Raw genomic sequence first — 24,870 nt, forward strand, 5'->3', positions numbered from 1 at the left:
CTCTTGAGTCGAAGGACTGGATCCGAGACTGTCGGTCTTGAGGCTAGTACTCTGTATGTATATAGGGAGGGATGCGACAGAGGCTAAGCTGACTAACGAGTCTGCCTAGCCCCAGTAGCCCTTCGCCCTCGCCCGTAAGTTAAGAGATATATAAGGCCGTCAGGTCGATTACTTTGTCAGTAGGGACTATAAATAACCTCTTCCACTCCTCCAACTTATCCATAAGGAATTCCATGCTAGCTATAATCTCCCACAGCCTGCCGTGGCCGTCCCCACTGCCCCAGCCCTAACACCTTATAGTCTAAGAATAGAGAGGCTATAATACTGAGTTCAGCTTAACGAGGAGAAGCTAATCGTCGTCCTCTAGTACGTCCTCCACAGGAATTCGATGGTTGATGTTAGAATCCGTGTAGGTAAGAAGAATATACCCTTGGATCTTTTTCTTTTTTACCAGGGCCCGTTGGATCATAAGGTATATTAAATTCTACCTTATGTCGTTATTCAGCATCAACTTGAGCAAGGGTGTGGCAGAGGCTCGGCGAATCCTCGGCCGAGCCTTGGCTAGGTTAAAACTTTGATCTCACGATAGCCTCGTAAGATCGTTAAGCTTAAGTCTACGTACTATAGAGGCCCTACCTTCTATGTCTTTCCCAGCCACAGTACTTAGCTACATCCTTTTATACCGCGCGGTGTGGTTGGATATTAATAAACAATAATTTCTCGAAAACCTCTGCGATAGTCCCTACTTAATAAATAATTGGATACCTATTAGTGACACAGTCTCTCTGCTAGATCATGGATACTGGCAGAGGGGGTAAGACTGTGGCCTGACCGTGTAGGTACGAGTAGGAGAGTGCGAAATGAGCAAAGCGATTGAAGTACGCGTAGAAGAGCAAAGCGAAAGAGCAAGTGAACGTCAAAGGTAGGTCATGGGTGATGTGTATCTTCAAGGTTGACCCCCTTATGTTGATGATGATGATGATGATGTATTTAACGTCTGGTAACAAAAGGACGTGCCGGGCGCTATGCCGACATGGTCTATGCTAATCTAAACTATGTTACAGGCTACCGTCTTCACCTAACGTTCCTGTTCAATGACTCGGGCAAATTTTGGAAAAGAAATTGACCCCCTTATGTGGAGGGTCACGGTCAGACCGTCTTAAGTACAGAGGCCACGCTTATCACGTGACCGTAGCACTAAGTGTGCTGATAGGAAATGTCACAATTAGCATCAATTAATACGATCGTAACTCGTCTTTACCAATCCTTCTTACAAAACAGTGGGTCTTGCGGACCTTTTGATTAGTCGAGCGGCCGGAATATCCTTTTTCCGACAAGCCTTTAACTGTTTAGACGATTCGAATAACCGGCCTCCATTATCTGACTGATTGAATCGCGAATTGCCTCTCTTTTGACTGTTTGTTTGGCTGATTGAACTGATAGATCTGTTACGGTAGCTGCGCTGCTTAACGCTCTAGTTACTTACTCGACACAACAGAGTATATGATGCTTCGCAAAATCTTGAATTTTGCAGTTCGCCACTGACTTAAGGATTCCACATGCAATCCAGAGCCCTCTTTAGAGACCGGGTAGTCTTGCAGACAATTATTGAGTTTCTTGAGGCTTCTGTTCAGACTGTCGAGGTCGGGCTGGAGATGTGGGCTTGTGTCGGGGTCGGACGCTAGTATCATGGTGGTGAGTTCAAAGATAACGGTCAGTGTTCTCGCCATACGAAATAAACGACTCTTTCCTGTCAGATTTGCCTCTACAGCCTTCTTCTGTGTTAAGTTAGCCATAAGACGTGCCTCGAAGCCATCCTGGTCGATGATTGGTAACTCCATCTTGAGCAATATGAGACGAAGAAGGTCGCAAGATGATAATGATCGCGAGAATAGTAGGCAAGAGAAAAGCATATAAAAAGTCTTCACTGAACTCCTTCATTCAGACGTCTCAATACTCTCAACCAGTGAGTCTTCAAGTCACTGTAACGCTGTTCATGGATCTTTGTTGGTCTACACAGCCTGCCATGGCCAATCATGTTCACTCGAGAGCATACCACTCTGCCGACTCTGAACAAGAGAACAAAGGAGCCATTCTGGCCCTTTGCCGAGGATTTAACATTTTTCAGTTGTTTACCGCGAACTTATCATGACGCATGAAGGGAAGGCAGTAAGTGGAAAATGCAAGCAACGGAATAGCTCCAGAGATTCTGACGACTATGGAAAAGCAAAGACTGTCGTCGAGCGCGCAGATTTCAAGGATGGTATGATTCTGTTGGAATAGGCCTACATTAGGCAGCAGGAGGTTGCTGCCGCGGTCCGTTCCAGCCACGGTGGTCCGTGTGGCTCAGCCACACGAGGGTGGTATACCCCAGACTTCCTGCCGCCGCTGGCACCTGGTTAGACTTCCACAGAAGAACAACAAGAACAAGCAATATCACCACTACAGTCGGTGATCGTTGCTACCCACGATACTCGAGTATTTTCCTTTTCCACCTGTGAATCCAACAGATTCACAGTCTATTTGAAGTCTTGGTATCACCCTGTCCCGAATAGTTTAAGTTGTCTTGGGGAAGCAAGTGACGTCGCCAAAGCCAACGGCTTCAACCTAGTTAAATAAAATGAGAGTTCAAGGCCTAGGATTAAATGCCTGCCTGTGTATTAAGTAATACATATGCCGAGGTTGTTTTATTTCAGCCTCTCGGCCTCACACTCGCGTGAGAAAGGCAATTCACTGACTGCCATAGCAGCAATTGTACATTCGTCTCACTTTCCCCTTTCCCTCTAGATTTGAAAATCAGCCTCAAGTTTGGCAACCATTGCACATCTTGATTCGCTCAAAAGCGCGCTGCTTTCCCTCCCCGCATGCAAGTGGAATCGCCCGGCGTCTTTGCTCTCAGTGTTGTGTCTCTCGAGGGCAGATTTAATGTTGGTAATCGGTGTAATCAATGGTTGGCCCGGGTGCTGTCTACTCGCCCGCTCCTGCTCAATTTCGAGCCCAATCCTACTATTAATGGGAAACAATTTTGGCATGCAAATCTTTGAAACCTTCGGCCAACTCGGGATCATCAAAGAACAGATCCATCGCTCTGTCATAGAAGTCTCTAGATGTGATGCTGTGGAATTGTTAATGAAGAAGCAAGAGTGTGTTGGCAGTGGAGAAACCATCCCGTACCTCTTTCTCTAGTAGCAGTTTCATGAAAGGTCTGTACCTCAGGGGTTTATCAAGCATGACTTGTTTAACATAGTCCATAGCCTTTTGCATTTCAGGATCTTCATAATAACCTGTCGCAGTGAACAAGTGTCCCCCACCAATTTCGGCTTCATTGCCAACCGTTTCGTCTTGCTGACTGGTGTCCGAGGACTGGCTTTCTGTGTCCGAATCAGTTCTCGACGGGAGAGCTGCAAGGGAGATCTCTTCAAGATGAGTTCCGAAGTGATTTGAGAATAACGAGTTTGCCACAACCAGTGTTCTTTCGGCATAGCGGGCATTTAAATCCTTCCCATTCGGGCGAATAGTGTTCGAGAGAGAGATGTATGACCCAATCTACACGATTGCTGAAGACGGCCTTGTACCTACACGAGGGTTCTAGGCATTGCCAAGGCCTCAGATCGTCGTACAAGTGCCGTTTCCATTCCGTGATATTTTGCACCTTTATTTTCCTGTTGCATGCTATGCAGGAGAACTTCAAACCAGTCCTGGCCGAATGGGGCATGGGTGGCAAGCGTACTGCAGGCCCTTCATCGCCGTGGTATGAAATGAGGGTCTCAGCGTAAGATGAAGGAATGGATGACCCGAGGCCTGAATCTTGGAATTCAGAACTGGCAGCGTCTGAGTCCTTTGTCTGGTGCAACAGGACAGTTCCTTCCCGTAGAGCCCGGGAACTACTGTCCCTCTGCTCTTGTCCTCTCAAGAAACGCTCATAATTGGCCTTTCCGAGACTGTAATGAGACCTTCATCTGCTTTCGGAAATTGTTTGCTGATGAGTTGTTTGTAAGGTTCATGCGGCTCCCAATTGCTCGGAGACGATGCGAGTGATTGCCTAGTATCCCCGGCATCCAGGATGGGATCAGAGAACAAGCCGTCGAGGTCCATCAAACTTCTGGTGTCTGCTTCAAGATCTGCTGTGATTTGTGTGATATCGTCATCGCCATACTCGGATGATCCGGTCGAGGATTCACTCTTCGCTTGGTCGTCTTGAGCCGCCTGAATTATTTGCTGCAGCTGTTCCACCTTGTTCGTAAAGGCCTCTGAAAGTTGCGTCTTTCCTAAAAGACCCTTTGCCCAAGTTGATGCTGTGAGCCCTAAATTTTGGGCAGTAATGATCAGCTTGGATGTAACTAAGAACAGTTTCTTGAAGTTTTCTTCGGTAAAATTGAGACTTACTCTCAGTAAGAGTCAAACCTATACTACACAGAATTTCAAGCGTTGCACCTCGTAATCGACTAGATCGCTCGAAAACATCGTCGGAGGCTCCGCTAGAAATTCCGTAACCGTCTGACCAGAGCCGGAGCCTGTCAGAACTCCTCCCAAGACTAACAGCATATGACTGTGATCCTAGACTTCCCTTGACCCCGTCATTCAGACTTTTGTTGATGTCCTGAAAAACCGCAATCGTTCCTTCAGTAAGGCGTGCAAGGAGACTAGCACCCGCATGAGGATTTTCCCCGGCCGCCGCGTTAAGGAACAACCGAATGAGATAGTTTGTGTCAACGATTTCCTCATTCTTCATAGAATCCATGTTCTCGATCCAGACAAGGAGCTGTGAGAGAAGGCAGCGAGTAAGTTTGGAAATGCCAGGTCAGAGAGCGGGGTATTTCCAACAAAATCGCCAACCTGCGTCCTTGAGGCACATCGAAGCTCCAACCAATGAGCCGATAGCCTGGTTTTTCCATTTCGAGGTGGGAGAAAAGAACTCATACATACCAGCGGATCATGAACTGGAAGCTTTGAACGAGAGTGCCAATGGATCCATTCTCTCTGACTTTGGGTCTCTTGCCGTTGGTCGGCGGGGCAATGAAGGCATGCTCTGTCGTCCGCAAGAAATTCAAGACGTTTCGTCACTATTCACGAGAGCTCCGGCGCATCCAAAAGCAAGTTGACCGCCAATGGAACTTCTTCACGAATGAGATACACCTGCTGCTTCGACGGACTGTTGAGGATGAAGAGACAATCACATTGATGCTCGGGAATGAGAACACTCAACAATGGCACAGCAGTCAGATTGAGGAAGAGATGGAGAAGGCATTGGGAAAGGACTATGATGTCTGCCAAGGCGTGATGGAAGAGATTGCTTGCACGGCGCAAAGCTTTCAGGACGACTTTCGCTGCTTCGATGAGCTCACGGCTGAATGCTGACAGGCAAGTGGAGAGTGGTATAAATAATGTAATTAGTAGACGAGAGAACTGGCATGTCATCATAAATATAGGGCGAACGCCTCAAATATGCTGTGCGCCGCCTTCGCGGACGGGTGAAAACCACACTGGACGAGTCCAAGTTCGAGAAACACTTCCAAGATCTGCGGGCGTCCATCGAAGACCTCAAATGCATCCGAGAGCAAAGGAGCGAGCTGAAGCGGAATATGAATGAACTCACAGGAACGAAACCGCCTCGCGGGAAATTGAGTCAAGAATATGGGCATATCAGTCAAGTTAGAAGGGCATCGAGAGCCTTTCACGAAGCCCTCGTTGAAGCCTGGTCGACCCAAAGTGCTTCCGCGGAGGTACTCGACATGCGCCATACTGTTCGACTGTTCCTGGATACCACAGTCAAGGACGATGTTCAGATGCATGTAGCTATCTCTTGCATGGGTCATGAGTACGCTGATAGGTGAGTCCCATGCTCTTGCTGTTGGCGTAGTATGCTGAAGATTATAGGACTTCGGCGCCGGAAAGGCTGGCTAGAATTCTAGTACGATCGCAGATACGGACCTGGATCGACGCTGGAACTGACGACCCTACGTCCACTGCACCTGATCCAGACGGAAACCCCCGACAGAAACGAAGAAAGGTTCGCTTTTCGCAAGATGTACGAGAAGAGACCGGCCAAGAAGATGACGAGTCTGACGTAACGAGGGGTGTTCAAAATCATAAAGACCCTGCAGTCAACTTGTGCTCAAAGGGTCTATGCCCAGCCTTGAACAGCGTCTTCAACTTTGCCTCGGGAGGGGTTTGTGGTGAACAATGTCTAGGGTACATCGACAGCTCATCGCAAGATCCTTTCCGGCATTCGATTTACCCAGGATCCATGGACAGTCGCGGCCAAATCATGACCACGTCTCAAGCTTTGATGTCAATGAACGACGTGCTGATGACTCCCGCCGAGTCCACGCTTTCCATTATCGACCAACTCAAACTGGCTCGTGACATGGTCAGCGCAGTTCTCAAATTCTACTCGACGCCATGGCTGAGGGAGTACTTCACCCTGCGGGATATCTCTTTCTTTCAGATGAGCGGGGATTTTGCCAGGTGCCTGCGAACCCTCCATCTAGACTTTGACTTTGTACAGTCATCCGCAACAAGTTTACCACGGAGTATGGAGGGAATAGAGGCGACGACTATGCCGGACAGCAGCGACGGCAGCCCTGGAGAAGTAGAGACCGCTGCCGGGCGCGCGAAGTTGGAGTACGGTATACGTAACCTGACGCTTTGGAGCCTCGGCATCACCCTGCTTCAGATCGGACGGTGGTCGAGCCTAGAAGCCCCGGAAGACGTTCTCAGCGTTCGGAGGCTATCGCGACAGGTCCCTACATTGGGTCCGAAGTATAGGGACCTCACCAGGAAGTGTCTGGAGTGTGACTTTGGGTTCGGCGACGACTTGTTGAAGCCTCGGTTGCAGCAGGCTGTGTATGAGAGCGTGGTTTGCGAGTTGAGTGATATGATCAAGACCCTTGATGTCAGCGATGATTGAAGACGTTGGATAACTTCATGTTCCTAAGGTAGTTGGCACTTGGGCTGCGACTGGGTAGCACTAGTCATACTCTCAATACACAACCTGGAAGACCACGGAAATATGTCAGCTTGTCCACAGAAACCACCCGGCCCGGAGATCAAGACCTTCGATGTGTAGTTGAACAGGTCGGCCGACATTCTTTGTTGAAGCATCTCGAAACTTTGTCCATCTCGATGAATACTGAAACTGAAATAAAGCTGTTCATGGGTCTTTATGGGTCTACACAACCTGCCACGGATAACCTGTCTTGAACCCGGTGAGGTAGTGAACAGTCCTGCTGCCTCAATTTCCAAGAGGATAAAGGAGCCTCGAGATGAGGGATCGGTCAGGCAAATGTCTGTGGAATAGAAGACGACTCAACTAAATCTTATCCAAGGGTCAATTTCGAGACCAGTCAAGTCTATCCATGTCGTGAGAGTTTGATTCCGGGGTACATGGTGGCATGAAGGCAAGATGGTTGACGCAGCATTGGATTTGCATTTATTCATCTATTCTCCATTCATCCACACATGAAGTCTCTCTTGGATAGATCAAAAGAATAAGTCCTAGTCTAGCCCCGGCAACCACCCATGGGTATCCAACGAATTCAATCCCTCAAAATTAGGACTCGCCGTATCCTCAGACGACTGCCTCGGCGGTTGTGGCTGCGGCGGCGGCTGCATGCCTCCATTCCCGCTCGAAAACATAAACATTTGATCACTCGCCGGCATTCCGCCGCCGCCGCCGGGTTGAGATGCAGCCATATTCCACGCCTCAAAGTTCTGGTGCCACTTGGCGCCATCGTTGAGGAACCAGTCCTGATCCAGGCCCTGGAAGACTTGGCCGGGTGATAGTTGTTGCCGTGCGCTGCCGGGACCGGCGCGGAAACTCTGTGATGGCACGAGGTTGTTGTTCATTGGGGTGAACCGTTGTTGTTGCTGCTGGTATGTTGGTATTGACTGGGCGAGGCCGGCTTGGGACCAGCCGCCTAGGGAACTCGGCCCCATACCCATCCCGTTGTGAGCTTGATGAGAAGGCGGTCTCGCACCACTGATCTGCGCAAGAGACGCGCTCGCCATAAGAAGATCCGTAGGACTAGGCGCTACATCCTGCTCACCAGTCTGCGGTTGCGCAAACTGATTAAGCGGACTATACTGATCCGTCTTCCCCATCACTGGCGAAATAGGAACCTGCGTAGGCGAAGGCGACGACCCAACAGTAAGATTCGACCGCGGCGACGGCACATCCGACGTACTAAACGTCCCATACGTCTCATCCGACCTCCTCAACACGGCCTCCGCCTCCTCGGGCAACTCGACGTTCCACTTCCGCGCCAGCACGCTGATGATGCTCAGCGTGCGGCGCGCGCAGAGCCAGTCTTCGGCGATTTCCTCGAGGTGCTTCACGCCGTGGATGATGTCGCGCTTGGCTGTCTTCTCGGGGAGGTTGAGCATGTGGATCGTGCAGGCGCTGTGGACCATGTAGACTGCAATGTTGCAGATTTGCCGCAGGTTCCAGGTTTTCTTGTAGAGGCGCATGAGTTTGGAGATTGCGCCTGCGTTGGCGGTGCAGATGCGGCGTGGGGAGACGTGGGATGGGAGCGGGGAGGCTGCGGGTGTGTATTTTAGGAAGGGGCGGAAGAGGTGGATGTATTGGAGGTGGAAGAACATGCTGAGATGATGTTAGTATCGTGGGTTTGTTTGCTGAAGGGAGTGGGTGTTGGACTTACTGTACGAGGATCACGTTGGGGAGTTGCCCTTCCTTTGGTTCCAGTTCGTTTGGTAGTTCCTTTCGCCAGTCCTCCAGCCTTCGGTGAAGCTCACTTAGCTTCTTAAGTTCCACAGATTTCCCACTTGACCGGCCAATGTGGTTTGGATGATAAAAGAACAAGAGCAAATCGCTGCTGATTTCACACAGCTTAGAAAGCTGTAGCCCCACGGCTCGCGTCCTCGACGGCTGACTGCATGTCTGATCGAACCCGGCATCCGTATAAGGCGCCCACAACTCGGCGTCCTCAGAGGGAAAGACGTCGTACTTGGGCACGTTGTACGAACCCTTTGGTATCTGCGGCAGGCGGCCCAGATAGTTCGACCACGCCTTATCGAACAGGAAGCACCCCCAAAACGTCATCCGCCTCGCGTCAACAGCGTGCTCGCCGAGATTCTCCTTATCCGTGGACATGCCGCCGTCGTCAAAGTTGAGGCCGATATCCTGGGCCATGCGGAAGGCCATGCCCGAGTACACCCAACCTTTCGCCTCTCGCCCGCAGCCGGCCTCCCGGACGGACATGAGTGCCAGGGCTTGGACGGTGGTGAGTTTGGGCCGCTCGTACTCGTCGTTCTCGACAATGAGGCGCTTCGCCTCGGCGAAGAAGTGGTCGCCCTTTGTACGGCTGTCCCCCGGCGTTCCGTACGCCCCCGGCACGCTGGTGAAGTGGCAGCCGAGGGATAGCATGGCGTTGACTAGGAGTGGTGAGCAGTAAATGGTGCTTTTGTAGTTTAGTCCGTGCTTCCCTTTGAAGAAGTCGCGGTAGACCAGTGTTTTTGATAGTGTTGTGAAATATGTGTAGTGCCAGTTGAAGTACATGTTCATGAGGTGGGCGATGAGTTCCTTATCCTGCGTAACTCTTGTCCAGCTGGTGACGGGGTCCTCATTGGCGAGGTTCGTGTCGGACTCGGGCTCGTTTGTGTTGGCGTCGCCTGAGTCGCCGAGGTAGATGAGATGTGATGTGCCTCCGATGAAGCGTACTGAGCCGTTCTCGAGGCGTAGCTCGCCCATCTTGCGAGCGAGTTCCCTCTCACCCTCAATAGGCATGTCGATTGTGTAACCGTCGTCTCCATTGTCGTTGTCTTCGGCTTCCTGGAGCATAGTCTCATGCTTCAAGATCTGTTCAGCGACAGTGTCGAGACTGTCGCAGGTCCTGATTCTCTTCACAATGTCAGGGACCTCATCCTCGTTGGCGTTGAGGATGGCCTCGATGAGAATCTGTAGTGTCGAGTTGCGCGCCTTCATGCTATCGACCTTTTCCTTGTAGACGCCCTTGCGGCGGTGGTCCGAGTTCGGGTCATAGACGCACTCGGTGCCGTAGACGCTGGCGCACGCAGCGCAGCTGGGCACGGCTCCGTCGCATTTCGATTTCCTCCGGCGGCAGGCGATACATGCTGTGCTCACGCAGCGCCGCTTCTGTGACGCCGATTCGCCTCCTCTGCGCGACGACTTCTTCTTGGTCGCCGGTGGTTGTGGTGCGGACGACGACGATGATGGTTGTTCCGGGGGATTGGTCAGGGAGCCGCCGGATGTGGACGACAGGAGAAGATCTTGATCGTCCATCTTCTTTCCAAGACACGTCTCTGGCTGCCGAGTTCCGACTAATCAGATGATGGTGACGCACTAGAAAGGGTGAGCGACCGGAGATGCTGAGTTCAACTTTGATGCAGTGCGCGGAGATGTGGAAATCTGATGGGGACAGCGAGTCCCCGGACGGGGTGGATGCGACGGCGGCAGCAAGCTGAAGCGACAGCCCAGGGTCCCCACCAGGAGCAATAAGAATCAAAGGCTGCAAGACAGCGATACCCGATGTCGATAGAGGGGTGGTTCGCGGGCTGCGGGCGTCTCACTCCTCCGTTGATGTTGAAGGTACCCTGTCGTTGAGATAAAGAAGCGGCAGGCGATTGGGCGTGTAGAGCATGCGGGTTGGCGCGACGTCTGATAACGACCCAAGGGAGTTGAGAATGGCGGCTTGGCTTCAATGACGATATACTTAAAGACTGGCGGACTGCCCCTATCTCTGCCGTTGTTGAGTAGATGTGTGCTCTTCACGATATTGCAGCCTCGGTTTAGCCTTGAGCCGGTGATTATGAAGGATTTATGAGTTGTCTGGTACAAAGTCATCAGAATGTGAGATTTATCTCATTCAATGAGAGGATGAATGAGAATAACGGTTGGGTAAGGAACTAGGCACATGTCTTGGAGTAAGGGTGACTTGAGCGCATCTCAGTCGCGGACTGCTCGGGGAGACTAATGGCAGCATTGCATATGTATGTGCATTGGCTACTTGCATATTACGTACCAGAAAACACCAGGCTTGAGGCGGCTTATGCGTGAAGTGAGGTGTTGGCTAAAAGCCTCAACTCGTTAAGGAACGCTGAAGAGTCAAGGAGGGGCAATTGGACGGCTCGAGAGGGGCCGAAGCGGATGAGTAAGTTCGCGCCGGCGCCGGTGGGAGGAGTACCGCAGCTTCTGTCGTTGTCCCGAGTCTCTGGAAAGCGTGATGAGAAATCCAAACTGTTTGACTCGACGGCTGTGACCGGAATGCACAAAGGTTGGCTGGGGCTAACTTGGGGTGCGGCGAGCCGATAGACGATTACGGTGGTGGAGAGGTAGATCCGGCATAGGCACGTTTGTTCCGGCGCAATGTGGAATCAGATCCCGGGTTGCTGCGTGAGGCCGCCGGTGTAGGGTAAGGTTGCCGAGTAAAAGATGATGCCTGCCTTTTCGTTTGACTGTGGCACTGCTTGATAGTCTCAACAGGGCCCAGCTGATAACTCTCTTCTGCGTGCCTGTAGCTCAAGAAAATGAGCAATTGAGAAAAACCTGGAAAAGAGTTTTGCTGACAAGACGCATTCTGGCTGCTGGAGACGACTCGAATACCTCCGCGGCCCGCAACTCCACGAATTGGGAGGCGAGCCGGGAGGAAGGCAACATCCTAGTTGTCGTGTAATGCGACTGGCATAGTGGGGTTTCCACTACCTAAGGTAGAGTCTAGACGTATGGTAAGGTAGTTTGTATGTAGTGTAGGTATTTATAGCAGCAACAACCACTAAGTTCTATGAACCTAAGCTGGAGGCGTAAAGATTTGTTGCAAGATGGAAGGAATTTTCCCATCATATGCTCATATAAGAGATATGCTCCAGGTCTCGAATCGCTCATCTTGAAGTGTTCTAGATGAACCGTGGGAATGACAACCATTGAGTGTCACTCACTATTCCATCCGAGGGACACAATTCTCACACATACAATGAGACCAGTCTTCAGTGTAATGAGATCATTGGAAGTCAAGAAAGCCTTGAGACTCAGAGAAGACTCGGACATATTTCTTAGCAGGTCATTCAATACAAATATTCTCAACGAAGCAACTGAGAGACATGGTGCTCTTCTCTTCTCCCTGCAGAGATCCGCTAGCGCATGAAATTTAAAGTCTCGCTAAATCTGTGTACGTGCCATTGCACCCCACCAACCCTCTTCCCCCACCTTCAGTCTGATCTGTGCGCGCGGGGCATCCCCGGCCACGGAACGGCCCTCACTGTTGAAGAACCTACTCCCGATACTCCGTACCTTGGTCCGAGTACCCACCTGGCTTCCGGCTCTGACGTTCTTCAATAGGCTCCGGGTTATCAAGTTCTTTGATCTCGGAACTGGTTCTAAGATATTCTATCGAGAAACCTCCTAAGCGCCACAGTCATCCACTACCATAAGGAGTCACGGATTGGTGGTTCTTTGCCCAAACGGAACTCGAGAAACCTTGGCCTGGAGCTATGGCCATTGCCCGCAAACGCCATACCTGAGTCGTAGCTTACATCAAAGTGCAAATGCGGCGACCCAATGGCCGAAGCCCTTACCATAATAGAGGTCGCCCTCTGCATCACCGAAGTCGTCGAACGCCTCTGCAAATACGTCTCGGCAGTCAAATCCGCCAAAGATGACATCCGCAAGCTCACCCAGGAGCTCCTCGCCCTCAAAGGCGCAATGGTCCACTTCCACGTCCAAAATGAGCGTGGCCCGGATAATCCGCTACATGAGCAGGCCCGCGCCATGCTCAAAATGACCCAGGAGACCCTCGACGCCATACGAAAGAAGCTCGGCACGCCAAAGACGTCGTCCCTGGGCCGCGCCGTCCAGGGTCTGGCCTGGCCTTTTCGACAGGGCGATATTGAGACGTGTTTTGCTACCATTGAGAGGGCTAAGACGTGGTTCATTATGGCCCTTATGAGGGATTCGCTTGATACTACCGCGTCTGTTCTCTCCGAGATGCAGAAGCTGACGGCGCTTGTCCATGAGGACATTGTTGCGCGCAAGACGGATCGGATGCTTGAAGAGACGGCTGATTTGCTCCAGTGGCTTTCGCCCGTCGACAGCGAGGACAAGCTTGTCAGTTCTAGGCAAGATCACGCGCCTGGTACGGGTAGATGGATACTCGATATTAATTTCCTGGAATGGCAAAGGACAAGTCAGACGAAGCGGCCAGTCTTCTGGATCACCGGGAGGTGTGAGTCAATTCAGCCATATGCATAGCCTACGTGGAACCTGACTGACGCATGGAACAGCGGGATCGGGTAAGACGGTGCTATTGTAAGGACGTTCCTGACTCTGAAGTTTTCTTGCGGTACTGACCGATATAAGCTCACAACTCGTCGAAGACCTGAGAACATATCCCAGCGACGAGGTCTCGGAGGAGAGCGACAACATAGGCGTTGGTTTCCACTGCTGCTCCTTGGACGATGCGGCATCTCAAGCTGTTCCGAATGTCTTTGGCTCCATTCTGGCCCAGATAGGAGCGACGAACCCCAGCATCCTTGACCATGTCCGGCCGCTGAGAAAATCCGGCAACTCCCTCATCCCGCAGAACAACTTGACTGTGGAGCAGATCTACGACGTGATGGGTGAAGCTCTCGAGCTATATGACATCTTTTACCTCATGATTGACGCTCTCAACGAGACTAGCCACGAATCTGTCATTGTCCAGGCCCTTCTGCACCTTTGCTCCAAGCACCCCAACCTACGGGTCTTGGTTACGTGTACGCGAGAGCCGGTGCAGCCCGATCCCAGCATTTACGTTCGGCATATGAGTACACGGTCCATTGATAGTGATATTGAGGTGTATGTGGAGAACCGGCTTTCTACCGAGCACAGCTTCCAGTCCCTGAGCGACAAGATACGAGCCGAGATCAAAGACAAAGTCGTGTCAGAGGCGGATGGGACGTGAGTATCCTAAGCATACTCCCACGTGATCAACTACTCACAATGCTGCAGATTCCGATGGGCCAAGTTGTGCATGGATAGGCTTAGCACGCTTCGTACCGGAAGAGATGTGCGACGAGTTCTGGTCGATATCCCGTCCACACTCAACGGCTTCTACGCCGGCATCCTCACCCGTGTACCGGACCAAGACCGCATCATCGCTCGCGAGACCCTCGCCTGGCTCTGCTTCTCTCTCCGACCGCTTCGGCTCAAGGAGCTCGCCGAAGCCATCGTCCTCGAAGATGACGACGCGGACATGGACGACGACAGCCGACTCACCGACCCCTCTGTCATTCTCGAAATCTGCCAGGATCTAGCCCACGCACGAGACCACTACGTCACGCTCGCCCCCGACTCCATCCGCACTTTCCTGTAATCAAATGGAGTCGTACCTCGAGTGCCTCGGAGTATGCGCTGGACGCAGACGCCTGCTATCAAAGAATCATGCGCAAGTGCCTCACCTACCTCAAACTCTAGCGTTTCGCTTCAGGACCCGTGAGCAAGAAACGGTACATAGACGCCAGATTCGCAGCGTATCCGCTCCTCAACTACGCCACAGATATGTGGCCCATCCACTCCGAGCGCTTCCCCCTCGCGGACGAAGACGAGAAGCTCATCCTGGACTACTTCTTCGACACCAAGAAGCAGTCTCACGGCGGGCCCTTTGAGGCGTGGGTGCAGTTCGTCCTGCGCACGGCGGATCTAGACGCCATCCGGGACACGGAGCCGCTCTACTACGCCGCGTCGTTCAATATGACGTCCGCCCTGCAGTCGATGCTGAGACCAGAGTACAACGTTGACGTCAATAAGAGAGGTGGACGGTTCTCTTCACCCCCGCTGTTCGTGGCACTCTGGAGGGATAATATCGAGGCTGCCATGTTGCTGGTCAAGGCCGGGGCGGATCCGGATATGCGGGATACGAGCGGGCAGACTAGTCGGCGTTTGGCCAAGAGTCGAAAGCACCACGGTGTTGTCAAGCTCATAAATGAGATGATTCCGGTTGAGGCTCTGGATAAGCGGGCGTCGAGCTATGCTCCCGCACAAGCGAGACTGAGAAGCTATAGAGATGGAGAGTCCTAGGAGACTTGATACCATGGGAAAATCGCCCCCTGCCAGGATTCGTTGATTATTGAACAAAGACAACCTGAGATTTCCTAGCAAGAATGAATCGGTCTTTCCAACGCATTTCAAGGTTCTGAACAGTCCTTCCAAGCCACACTCTTTCAGCTGGAACAGTGTTCATTAGGCATGTGGTATAAGTGTTTGGACAAGGGTATCCACCTATGATTGGGGGGCCACATCTTGGGGACCGGGAATATCAGAAGACTTGATGAGAGGTGGTGATGCAATGTGGTGGTGAAAGGCGACGCACCGCCACACCGAAGCCGGTGGAAGGTGAGAGGTGCTTAAAGGTGGAGACACAAGATCAATGCCGTTTTTGTGGCGGTGTTCTGTACAATGCACCTCAAGATTACTAAGCCCGGAACCAATCACCCCCACGTCACGTCTTCACCGGTAAAGAGGGAAGGAAGCACAAGCAAGGAATGTACCTCCCCCGGCCCAAGCAACACAGCGCTAAGGGACCGACGTGACGGGTGCGCTTCCACTCTGTTTCTTCGCCTGCACACCTTCTGGCGGTCACTGTCCACTGTATCATCTAGAGCTTGAGCAGTGCCTCTTTTTTTGTGACCCCAACAACCTCACCCAACACCCTCACATTTCTCCCCTACCACCTTTCCTTTTGCCTTTTTCTTTTTCTCCTTTCGACTTTCTCTGCAGCAGCTGCAGCAATCGGTCATCCGTTCACTTTCGTGATTTTTGGAGATATGCACATGCTCCATTATTTGGCTTAGCTCAGGTACGTCTTCCTGGTTCCTCCAGCTCCATCTCCCACCACCCCCAAAGCGGAAGCCGGTCACAGACCCGAATTACATACCAAAGACAGAATCTACAGCGCGTACCTCTCACATCTGCTCTCTACTGGTTATACCTTTTAGTTTTTCCATAAGCTCATGCAGGCTTTGGTACTGACCTTGTTCACACCAGGCTTTCCATACTCAGCGCTGCTCTCGCCTTCCAGGTACTTGCCGACCTAAGAATACAACGCTGTCCTACCGCACCTTCCGTTCTCCACCGATAACGACCCCAACATCAGTTCGGCTGACATTCTGCGCTCTACACCAATACCAACCTTGGATTGCGCCTGCCCCAGCTTTAGGCATTTTCTCAAAAGCCTTCTTCTCACCTTGCCCCTGGTCTCAGGTTGTCGTCAATAAACAGTCGAAGGTGCGCAAGAGCTTCAGCGCCAGTCACTCTACTACAGCGAGACTCTTGCCCATACCCAAGCTTCCGCCACCCCAAAACAACTTCCCAAATCATTCAGTCTGGCGTTCAGAGTTCTGCGCGCTGCCGGCCTTGCTGTTGGCCTTGGTCTAACAGCCCTCGCTGCCTACAATAGCAACCAGGCCGAGATGGACTCCCACGCTTCAAGAGGCGGGCACCTGGTTGCCACAGATGGCCGAGAGGTGGTTTACTGTCACGCCTGCTCCCATGAGTGGTGGCAAGATGAGCATGGTCTGCAGTGCCCTCGCTGCGAAAGTGAGATTACAGAGATTGTACGATACATGGCTTCTACCCCCCCCCTCCTGCCACATTTGCTGACATACTCCCAGGTTTCTCCCGAGAACGACCCCAGAGAGATCGAGGACGGTCCTCCGCTGCACGATCCCCCAAGACTCAGACGCCACATCTACGACGACGATTCGGATCCTGAAGAGGCCGATATAGAGGAGCATCTGCATCGCGGCCCAGGTGGATTCGTTGTACACCGAGCAATATGGGATAATTCTCAGCGCCAGGGACAGAGCCCTAACCCAAACACGCGCCAACCCCCCGATGTCAACGACGGCGACCAGATCATCCGGCGCTTCATCGATATGGTGAACGACTTCGGCATGGGCATGCCACCGCGGCCTCCTGACGAGACTCGCCCTGCTGGCTTTGGCGCTGGTGGAGGAAACATCTTTGGCGGCCAGGGCAATGTTCGCACATTCCAGAGAACAGGCCCGGGAGGCACCACGAGCTTCACCATCGCCACTGGGCCTATCCACGTTCGCCAGGGAGGAGCCAACTCGCCTGTTGGGGCTGGAGGCGACCCCTTCCAGTCGTACGTTGGCCTTGTCCCCCGCGGCCAGCCACCCTCTGGACCTCGAATCACAGTCGTTTCCATTAGAGCGAATGCTGACCAACTTCCTAGTATCTTCAGCAGCGTCCTAGCTGGAGCAGGCCCCCCTCAACCGGCCGGAGGAGGACCAGGTCAGGGACAGCGCGCGCCCGGTGGAGCGCCTACACTTCTTCATGAGATTCTCAACATGCTCAACCCAGCCAACGCCTCGCACGGCGATGCTGTGTACACCCAGGAGGCCCTGGACCGCATCATTTCTCAGTTGATGGAGCAGAACCCGGCATCCAATGCGGCACCCCCCGCGACCGAAGACGCGCTCAGCAAGCTCCAGCGTAAAAAGGTCGACAAGGAGATGCTTGGCCCCGAGGGCAAGGCCGAATGCACAATCTGCATTGACGATTTCAATGTGGGCGATGATGCCACGGTGCTGCCCTGTAAGCATTGGTTCCACGACCAGTGCGTCGTCATGTGGTTGAAGGAGCACAACACTTGCCCGATCTGCCGTACGCCAATCGAAGAGCCCAGCAGTAGCAGCAGCAACAATAACAGCAACGCCAATGCGAGCGGTTCAAACAACGGCGGAAACGATAACAACCCTTCGCAACCCCGTCCTAGAGCCGCAGGAGCGTCTGGCTCGCCAGACAGCCATCAACCACCCCAGTACTGGCCCGGTAGTGACCCGGGCCACTGGGCAAACTCGATGAGAGCAGTGCCCCCTCGATCGGGTTATATGGACGCAACCCCTCCGGTACCTGCCGACTCCACGAGACCCCAGTCATCCTTCGTCGACGAACTCTATGGACGCTACGGGGTCGCCAGCACCGGTCGCAGTGACCCGCAACGTCCACAGGAGACGAGTCGAATGCCTAGCTTCCGATCGGCTAGACGAGACTCTCATTCGCCTCCCAGCCTTCGCCGACACCAGTCCGATGTGTTTCGGGCTAGGCAGCGAAGTCCCTCGTCTGGTAACTGGGACAGAGGCCAGGAGAGCAACCAGGAGAACAACCAGGACGCAGGATCCAATCATGGTCCTCTCAATTGGCTGAGAAACCAGTTTTCTCGAGGATCGGGATCGGGAGACAGTAACCCGCACGAGAGACGGAGACAGTGAGCTTGTGGGATTGATTAATGGAATGAATCGGATCTGGGTGGCTTGCCAGTGAAAGATTTGAGCGAGCCACACGGTTTCAACGTGGCCGGGAGGCATATCACGAATTACGACGAGGGTCGACGGCGTTTAGCATTGGTCATTGAGACCGTTACTTTTTCTTGAGCTCGACCACGCCGCCGTGGGTCGGACTTGTTATGGCCCGCAGGGCGTCTTCTGTAAATACTTGGGACCTTGTCACAGGAAAACAGACAGGCATCCTCCATTTGGTGGCGAGGGTTAGGCAGGATAAAATCTCCGTACTGCAGTCAAGGCGTGATAATCTGAAGCCTTCGTCCCAATGTGAAATGCATGTGTGTCGGTGTGTTCTAGAGTGTGCGGCTTATAGCGAAGTTGAGATCCAAGTTGCTAAGTGTGATGAGTATGGAGAATGAATCGCAAAACCAGATCTCACTCCAGCTTACTGAAGGCCATCCTCCCCTAGACTCTTCAGGGATCACTGTGAAAGCACACGACGACAGTTAACCCCAGGTAGAAGAGAGTTGCGTACGTTTCTGCTGCAAAAAGATTGCTCTTGAGGTAGAATAGAGATGTGTATACGCCCCATACACCGGTTCAAACAAATAGCCGTCGTTACTTCCATACAAATACACATTACCAGGTACTTGAAAGGGCCAAGGGAAGAAGCGAAGGGCTCAACACACGCAACACATGATGCGGCCGTAGCCGTAGTCGTATGCAGTGTCCTGCTTCACCTTCCCCCCCGCACCTTTCGAACGCAGTCGCTCCTTTTCATCATTGCCTTCATCTCATATGCCCCCCTATCCCTCACACCCACGACATACAAACACTGCACATCTTTATCTTCTCTTCACATTCCTCACCAAAAACGCACCCACCACACCCGCCGCAACAGCCACACCGCTGATAATCGCGACGCCCATGAGGCCTTCCTTGGCGACCTTGTCGTCGACGAGCTGGCGCAGGTTCGAGGCCTGGAGGTTGGCGGGTTCCTTTTCGAGGAGGAGGTCGTTGTAGCGGCGGGCCTCGCCGTAGTTTCCGAGCTTGTAGTTGCCGAGGGCGAGGTAGAAGAGGCACTCGCGGCGGCGCTCGGGGGAGACGCGGAAAATTTCGGAGAGGAGGCGGACGCCTAGTTGTTGGTCGTTGCGGGAGTCTGATTTTACGAGGCCCTATAAGGTGTACGAGGTCAGAAATGTTCAGGAAACGCGGAAGACGGGGGGATGGGGGGCATGGGCATAAGGGCGTCGGCGTGCGAGGAAGCAGGAGGACGGGGGAAGGTTGTCTTACCCATGCGTAGTTGAACTTGGTTTGGACGCCGACCATGTCGCCTTCCTTTTCATACTGGGCGCGGAGGACCTGGAGCTCGGATGCCTTGAGGGGCCTGCGGTGCGAGAGGGGCTTTTGTTAGTTCATGATGCCGTTGCATGATCGGGTGTCGCGGGGACGGAAGATGTGCTTGAAGATGAGGAGAAGGAGAGTGGGAACGTACGTTTCCGCGTCGAGGGCGTCTGCGCAGATGGTCAGTCATGTGGCTTCTTCGCGAATCTTTACAGCGACATCGTGTTGCAGTATTTGGTAGAGGCGGGGTGGAGAGGGCGACTTACAAGGTAGATCGACCATGGTTGCGATGATGCGGTTGACTCGTGGCTATGGAAGTGTTCGGGTGTATTTTGCTTTGTTTTGACGATCGTACAACAAGGCGGAATATCTGCTGAGAATTCGCAGCAGATATCGTGAGTTTCGATAAAGTGGAAGTTCGACAACAGCTGTCACAATTCAAGGTATGACAGGGCTGAGGATGCCAAAGCGTTCAAGATGCTGAATGCAGAATAGAGAAAAAGGCGTGGCTACAGCTGGGAGAACAAGAACCGGAAGAGTGGCTGAAGCTCTGACAGTTGAAGATCCGTGGGGACTCTGCGATTGGGGAGTGCGGGGCCACCCGGGGGGCCCGGCGACGAAGGCGGCGTCATGTGTGGCGGATGACGATTTTTTGGAGACAGCTGAGGTGGGGCTGTTGAGTCTGTGACCGGGGTCAGTCTGTGAGAGTGACTTAGTCATCACTAATTGTCGTCCGGGTGATTGCCTTGCGATAAGATAAGCCCTGCTGACAGTTTTTGTTTGGGGGATTTCCGTATTGGCTTTGGGCTGGTCGTTTTGCCTCGCCATTGCACGGTTTCTAGTCGCATCCATTCATCAACCCAAGTCAATCAATTAACGACACCAACACCACGAAAACAACGCGACATCACGACTATACCGCCGTGCACACACACATCAATCTATCCACATACACAATCTTTCACCGAGACTACTCAGAAGAATCAGACAAGATGCTTTTAGCAGAGGAGCCCGCGACGGTATGTCCCCCCTCCATTCCCATCATCCCGCATTGTTGACAGCACCTTCTGTCTATTGGGAAAGCGGTCGCTAACAAGAGACATTCTTCGCGCCAACAGCTCATCTCGCACACAATCGACAACTTCAACATCCAACCAGACAGACAAGCCATCGCCCGCATCAATGAATCCCTCTCCACCCTCCAGCAGGCCCGCGAGCTGCGCCTGCGCGAGGCAGAGAATGCCCTCAAGAGTACGTCCCCGTCACCATCCTCCATCTCCTCCAGAACAGACGATAGTCGCGACATATTCTACCCCGAAAAGACCACCTACTTCTTCACCAGCTATATCTACAAGGCAACTAACATTCCCCCCACAGAACTCTCCCGCCAACTAAACACAATGACATCCCAACACGCAGAACTAACCTCAACCCACTCCTCCACCGCCCACGCCTCCGAAATAGCCCGCCTCGACACCACAAAATTCCGCACCGCCAAAGCCGCCTCGGACACAGAAATGGAAGCAGAGCGCCTGGCCCAACAAGCAGCCGACCTCAACGCCCGCCTGCAAGAGCTCGAGATCCAAGGGCTCGACGGCTCCGCCGACGACCAGGCGCGCCGCCGCGACCCCGTCGACGATGAGGTGCTGCTGCGGCTGAAAGTGTACCGCAGCCTGGGTATCGAGATTGAGCGCGATGGCAAGGATGGTACGGGGGAATTTACGCGCGCTGTTGTGAGGAATGATCGCAAGGGTGATGTGCATGTCGTGAATATGGATAAAAAGTTTTCAAAGTTCTTTTATGCCAATTACTTTTGGCAGACTTTGTAACCGGGGATTAGGGGAGGGGAGGGGAGGGGGGGGTTTATTGCTGTTTTGGGTTTAATGACGGCGTTTGGAGGACTCATGATAGGATACCACGTCTTGAATGGACACTTTTTCTTCACGATTCGACGTATTATGAACATGTCACATCTCTCTGAGTATTATGGCATTTTCCCTCGCAAAACTATGATATCGAAGCAGATGTGGCGTTTTCTCCCTGGGTTTCAGGGCGCAAAAGATTGAGCTGGACGGAGTATGGCTTTCAAGGGAAATCACACGATTCAACAAACATGATTCAACTGCACGGTACTCACGGCATGCCCGATACTCGCGCCCAACCCAACATATTCATCTTATCCAACAACAAAAAAACACGATGCAAGGAATTGAAGTGGATGATTCTTAATTGTTGATTCAATGATCGTCCGCTTGGACTGTGATTGAGATGTGATACAGCCAAACGCCTACTGATTCCCAGTTCCAGTCCATGATCCTGTCCGTTCGTAGCCTCGCCGGGCCAAATTTCCATTCCTTGCCTGAGACTGTCCCGTCGTAGAGGATATCCCGATTGTACCTGACCTTCCTCCCATTGCCCGATCCAGGGGCTCAACCCTTGCCCTGTATACCGGCTTTAGACAAAGGAAAATGATTCACACAACTCTCTTACACCGCCCACTTTCAAGGGCATCCTTTTTCTCGTCAACTTCGTGGCGGGAGAGTCGATATAAACCATGGTTTTCTCTTCCCACATCCATTAATGATAACTTTTCGTCATCCGCCAGCAGGTGTCATTCCTCTCACGCCACGGCAACCTTTCTCACAGACTTGGTTGATAATGATGGAAAGTAGTCGCCATCGACACCGTCGAGTGCTGTGAAGGCGATATGCGTGTTGGTCGGTGTCCTTGTCCTTGAGCTGTTGGGCGACACAATCGCAGTGTATCCGCCTCGGTTGCTTTCTGGACTCCGGTTGCGTCCTCCCTTCATCATGAGGTAGCCATCGCCGCCACCTGGAGTGGTAGGTCCACCACTGGGGCTCCTATGATGGTGCCTCTGGTACTGACGATCGGGCAGCTCAAGGCGCGAATTGATGGTCATCCACAACTCATCGTCATTTCCATTACCTAACCGCCAGCCACCAAGACCCTCGTAGTCACGGTCGATACCGACAGAGGGGAATAGGCCGATGCCGCCTGACTCCGAGATGGGTGTTATTGTGCCGACGGAGACGGCGGAGGCAGAAGACGGTCGTCTTGTGCGACGCGAGGCGGAACGCCGTGTGGGCGTTGGCGACGGTGACGGGCTACCGGACACCGGTGCCTTGGAGGCATAAGAAAGATACCTAGGGCGTCCGGTAATGTACGATGGAAGTAGAGATATGGCGAGGTCAAAGTAGACGAGAATGACTCGGAATATGAGTACGGTAAAGGCGAGTGTTGTTGTAATACCGGCAAAGATCGCTAGCGGTATCGTGAAGAGGAAGAGAAAGGGGACGATGATGGCGTAGACGGGATTGATGAGGGCCATGGTTGCGGTTGATTGACATAAAAGCCGCAGATAGTTGAGGGTCGTGATGATCGATAACTCGATAAGCCCTTCCTTTACAACATCTCCTCGACTTCCTCGAAAATTGGCCGGTGCGTGGTTTATCTCTCGGTGAAGCAAAAGGATGGTTCCGGGTGTGACCAGTACGTCCCGGTGACTGAGTCGTACGATCCGGTCACTGTCGTTCGGTCGGTGGTCCGATCGTTCGATAACGTTGTAATACCCAGCCCACTGTCGACAATTCCCTCTCCTTCAACACTTGGAAACAGGGACGGGAGGAAAACGATGCAAAGTTGTGTGGATGGAGACCCGGCGGTTTTGTACGATGCGGCAACGGAATGTCAGGTATTGTGTAGGAAGATTTGGTGCACACCAAAAGTCAAAACTTCAGAGACATGGCGGACGGGAGAGGTATGCTCGAGAGAATTGGGATGAGACGAAGGGGAGCCGGGAGCGAGCCTTCAAACCTAGAGGTTGGTGGCTCCCTGGCGTGTGGCAGCACGGAGGGGGGTCTGAACCACACCGGAGAGAAAGCGAAAAGAGTACGGAGTAGGGGTGCAGTCGACGGTTGTGCAGTCAGGTCGGATCGGGAATTTGTTTGGTCTCTTTCACATGCCGGAAGCTAGCGGCAAAGCACTAGCACCGCCCTTGTCTTCTTCTGCCCTTGTCCTTGGACTCCTTGCCGTTCTTGTCCGAGAGGGGGGGCGTTCGATGCAGTGTAACGCCACCTTATCAGAAAGAAAGGGAAAAACTGGAGAAGCCGAGAGCTGGACTATCACAAGCTACAGGGTCTCGAGGAGGGACTACACCCGTTGCCAGTGGCTGGGCTGATGATGGAATGCGAGTGTAGATTTTGTGATGAGCGGCCCATCTTGACTGCGCGCTCGAGCTTGTCGAGTGCCAGGAGAGTTTTTCTGCCCGCCACATACGTGGGCTCCGGCAAGAAGAGGATTTGAGCAATACTTCGGCGTCGTAGGGCCTGTGGGCTCTCTTTCGTATTCCACAGGCTCGTCGTTTTCCGAGCCTCGATAGTTCAGGCCGTCCAATATTGAACATTGTTCAAATCAAATCCCGTTGGGACGGCGGATGAAGGAACAGAGTTTGGAGTTCCTGGACGGTGTCTTTTTTCCATGTGAAGAGCGACGTGTTTCTGACTGACAGAAACGGCTGTGGGGAGCAAGCGGTAAACAGAGTTTGCCGGGTGAATCAGCGTCTTGACTTATGCGCCTCCGGGGGTCGGAATCCTTTGCCTGCGAGCCAATGCCCCAGTAATGCGCCCTGGTGTTCATGGGAGAGTGACGAAAGACAGCAGACGTGCGTTCCGGACTTGGGATGGGGGGACATTGTGTGTGTCTACGAACAGGTATTATGCCGCTATCAGCTTCGCCAAACAGCCCATCTGCTGGTGATGATGAATGCAAGTGCACCATGCGCTTGGTAGGCAGAAAGATAAGAGGTCCGTTTCGGTGAGATGAGTTCGCTTGTTGTCCGAAACCGATCGCCGCATCTCCGCATCTCCGGACTCAAGGCGTGCCAGGGTCAGGGTCAGCGTTGTACGGAAGGTCTGGGGAAAAGTGCAGGGGAGAGTCTACCGAACTGAAGACCCCGCAAGTCCAGAACACAAAGACGTTGCCAGTCAGGGCTCGACAGCGACGAGCAGCGAGCAAGGAGGGTCAGATTGGCAAACCATCGTTTGAAAGGTGTATTCTTTGCGTGCTTTCGAGGTAACGTTGATTATGTGTGTAATGATTTAGCGTTCTGCGGGGTGGCCAGGCCATCCTCAGATATGGCGAGCTTGCTAGGCGTGCCGGGGTAGCAAACGTGTAGGCAGCAGACCACGGTGGTAGAGGAGCCGCAAAGATTGCGCCGATCTTGTCAACGGTGGGCCAACACAGCGAAGATTC

At 52.8% G+C, this 24,870-nt stretch overlaps 8 protein-coding genes across 8 annotated transcripts; 4 read left to right on the forward strand and 4 right to left on the reverse strand.

Moving 5' to 3' along the window:
• Positions 1 to 3,286: 3,286 nt before the first annotated feature.
• On the reverse strand, positions 3,287 to 3,812 carry BDP81DRAFT_166835 (uncharacterized protein). Its single transcript, XM_060582119.1, has one exon. The coding sequence runs from the start codon at positions 3,713 to 3,715 to the stop codon at positions 3,419 to 3,421; it is 297 nt and encodes a 98-aa protein (XP_060449279.1). The 5' UTR covers positions 3,716 to 3,812; the 3' UTR covers positions 3,287 to 3,418.
• A 1,369-nt stretch (positions 3,813 to 5,181) lies between these two features.
• BDP81DRAFT_509859 (uncharacterized protein) lies at positions 5,182 to 7,301 on the forward strand. The gene is made up of 3 exons (XM_060595729.1): positions 5,182 to 5,365; positions 5,430 to 5,811; positions 5,871 to 7,301. Exons 1-3 carry the CDS (start codon positions 5,336 to 5,338, stop codon positions 6,908 to 6,910), a joined length of 1,452 nt encoding a protein of 483 aa, XP_060449280.1. The 5' UTR covers positions 5,182 to 5,335; the 3' UTR covers positions 6,911 to 7,301.
• BDP81DRAFT_166854 (fungal-specific transcription factor) lies at positions 7,301 to 10,681 on the reverse strand. Its single transcript, XM_060582120.1, has 2 exons — positions 8,661 to 10,681; positions 7,301 to 8,602 (listed from the first exon to the last, which is right to left on the reverse strand). The coding sequence occupies exons 1-2, from the start codon at positions 10,259 to 10,261 to the stop codon at positions 7,498 to 7,500; spliced, it is 2,706 nt and encodes a 901-aa protein (XP_060449281.1). The 5' UTR covers positions 10,262 to 10,681; the 3' UTR covers positions 7,301 to 7,497.
• Positions 10,682 to 12,532: 1,851 nt separating this feature from the next.
• Positions 12,533 to 15,028, forward strand: BDP81DRAFT_391332 (ankyrin repeat protein; the record flags this gene model as incomplete). Its single annotated transcript, XM_060587538.1, has 6 exons — positions 12,533 to 13,078; positions 13,153 to 13,196; positions 13,255 to 13,263; positions 13,331 to 13,909; positions 13,961 to 14,320; positions 14,473 to 15,028. 6 exons carry the CDS (start codon positions 12,533 to 12,535, stop codon positions 15,026 to 15,028), a joined length of 2,094 nt encoding a protein of 697 aa, XP_060449282.1.
• Positions 15,029 to 16,097: 1,069 nt separating this feature from the next.
• On the forward strand, positions 16,098 to 18,295 carry BDP81DRAFT_166921 (uncharacterized protein). The gene is made up of 3 exons (XM_060582121.1): positions 16,098 to 16,563; positions 16,621 to 17,114; positions 17,205 to 18,295. Exons 1-3 carry the CDS (start codon positions 16,420 to 16,422, stop codon positions 18,241 to 18,243), a joined length of 1,677 nt encoding a protein of 558 aa, XP_060449283.1. The 5' UTR covers positions 16,098 to 16,419; the 3' UTR covers positions 18,244 to 18,295.
• An 805-nt stretch (positions 18,296 to 19,100) lies between these two features.
• BDP81DRAFT_479261 (mitochondria fission 1 protein) lies at positions 19,101 to 19,919 on the reverse strand (the record flags this gene model as incomplete). Its single annotated transcript, XM_060594882.1, has 3 exons — positions 19,751 to 19,919; positions 19,549 to 19,659; positions 19,101 to 19,430 (listed from the first exon to the last, which is right to left on the reverse strand). The coding sequence occupies exons 1-3, from the start codon at positions 19,787 to 19,789 to the stop codon at positions 19,101 to 19,103; spliced, it is 480 nt and encodes a 159-aa protein (XP_060449284.1). The 5' UTR covers positions 19,790 to 19,919.
• Positions 19,920 to 20,428: 509 nt separating this feature from the next.
• On the forward strand, positions 20,429 to 21,444 carry BDP81DRAFT_343043 (kinetochore protein SPC24). The gene is made up of 3 exons (XM_060586050.1): positions 20,429 to 20,618; positions 20,718 to 20,850; positions 20,977 to 21,444. Exons 1-3 carry the CDS (start codon positions 20,592 to 20,594, stop codon positions 21,426 to 21,428), a joined length of 612 nt encoding a protein of 203 aa, XP_060449285.1. The 5' UTR covers positions 20,429 to 20,591; the 3' UTR covers positions 21,429 to 21,444.
• A 775-nt stretch (positions 21,445 to 22,219) lies between these two features.
• On the reverse strand, positions 22,220 to 22,948 carry BDP81DRAFT_446934 (uncharacterized protein; the record flags this gene model as incomplete). The annotated part of the gene is made up of 1 exon (XM_060592121.1): positions 22,220 to 22,948. One exon carries the CDS (start codon positions 22,946 to 22,948, stop codon positions 22,220 to 22,222), a length of 729 nt encoding a protein of 242 aa, XP_060449286.1.
• Between the last annotated feature and the right edge of the window lie 1,922 nt (positions 22,949 to 24,870).

The sequence above is a fragment of the Colletotrichum phormii genome, assembly GCF_030913505.1.
Source record: "Colletotrichum phormii strain CBS 102054 chromosome Unknown BDP81scaffold_4, whole genome shotgun sequence".
NCBI classification, from domain to species: domain Eukaryota; kingdom Fungi; phylum Ascomycota; class Sordariomycetes; order Glomerellales; family Glomerellaceae; genus Colletotrichum; species Colletotrichum phormii.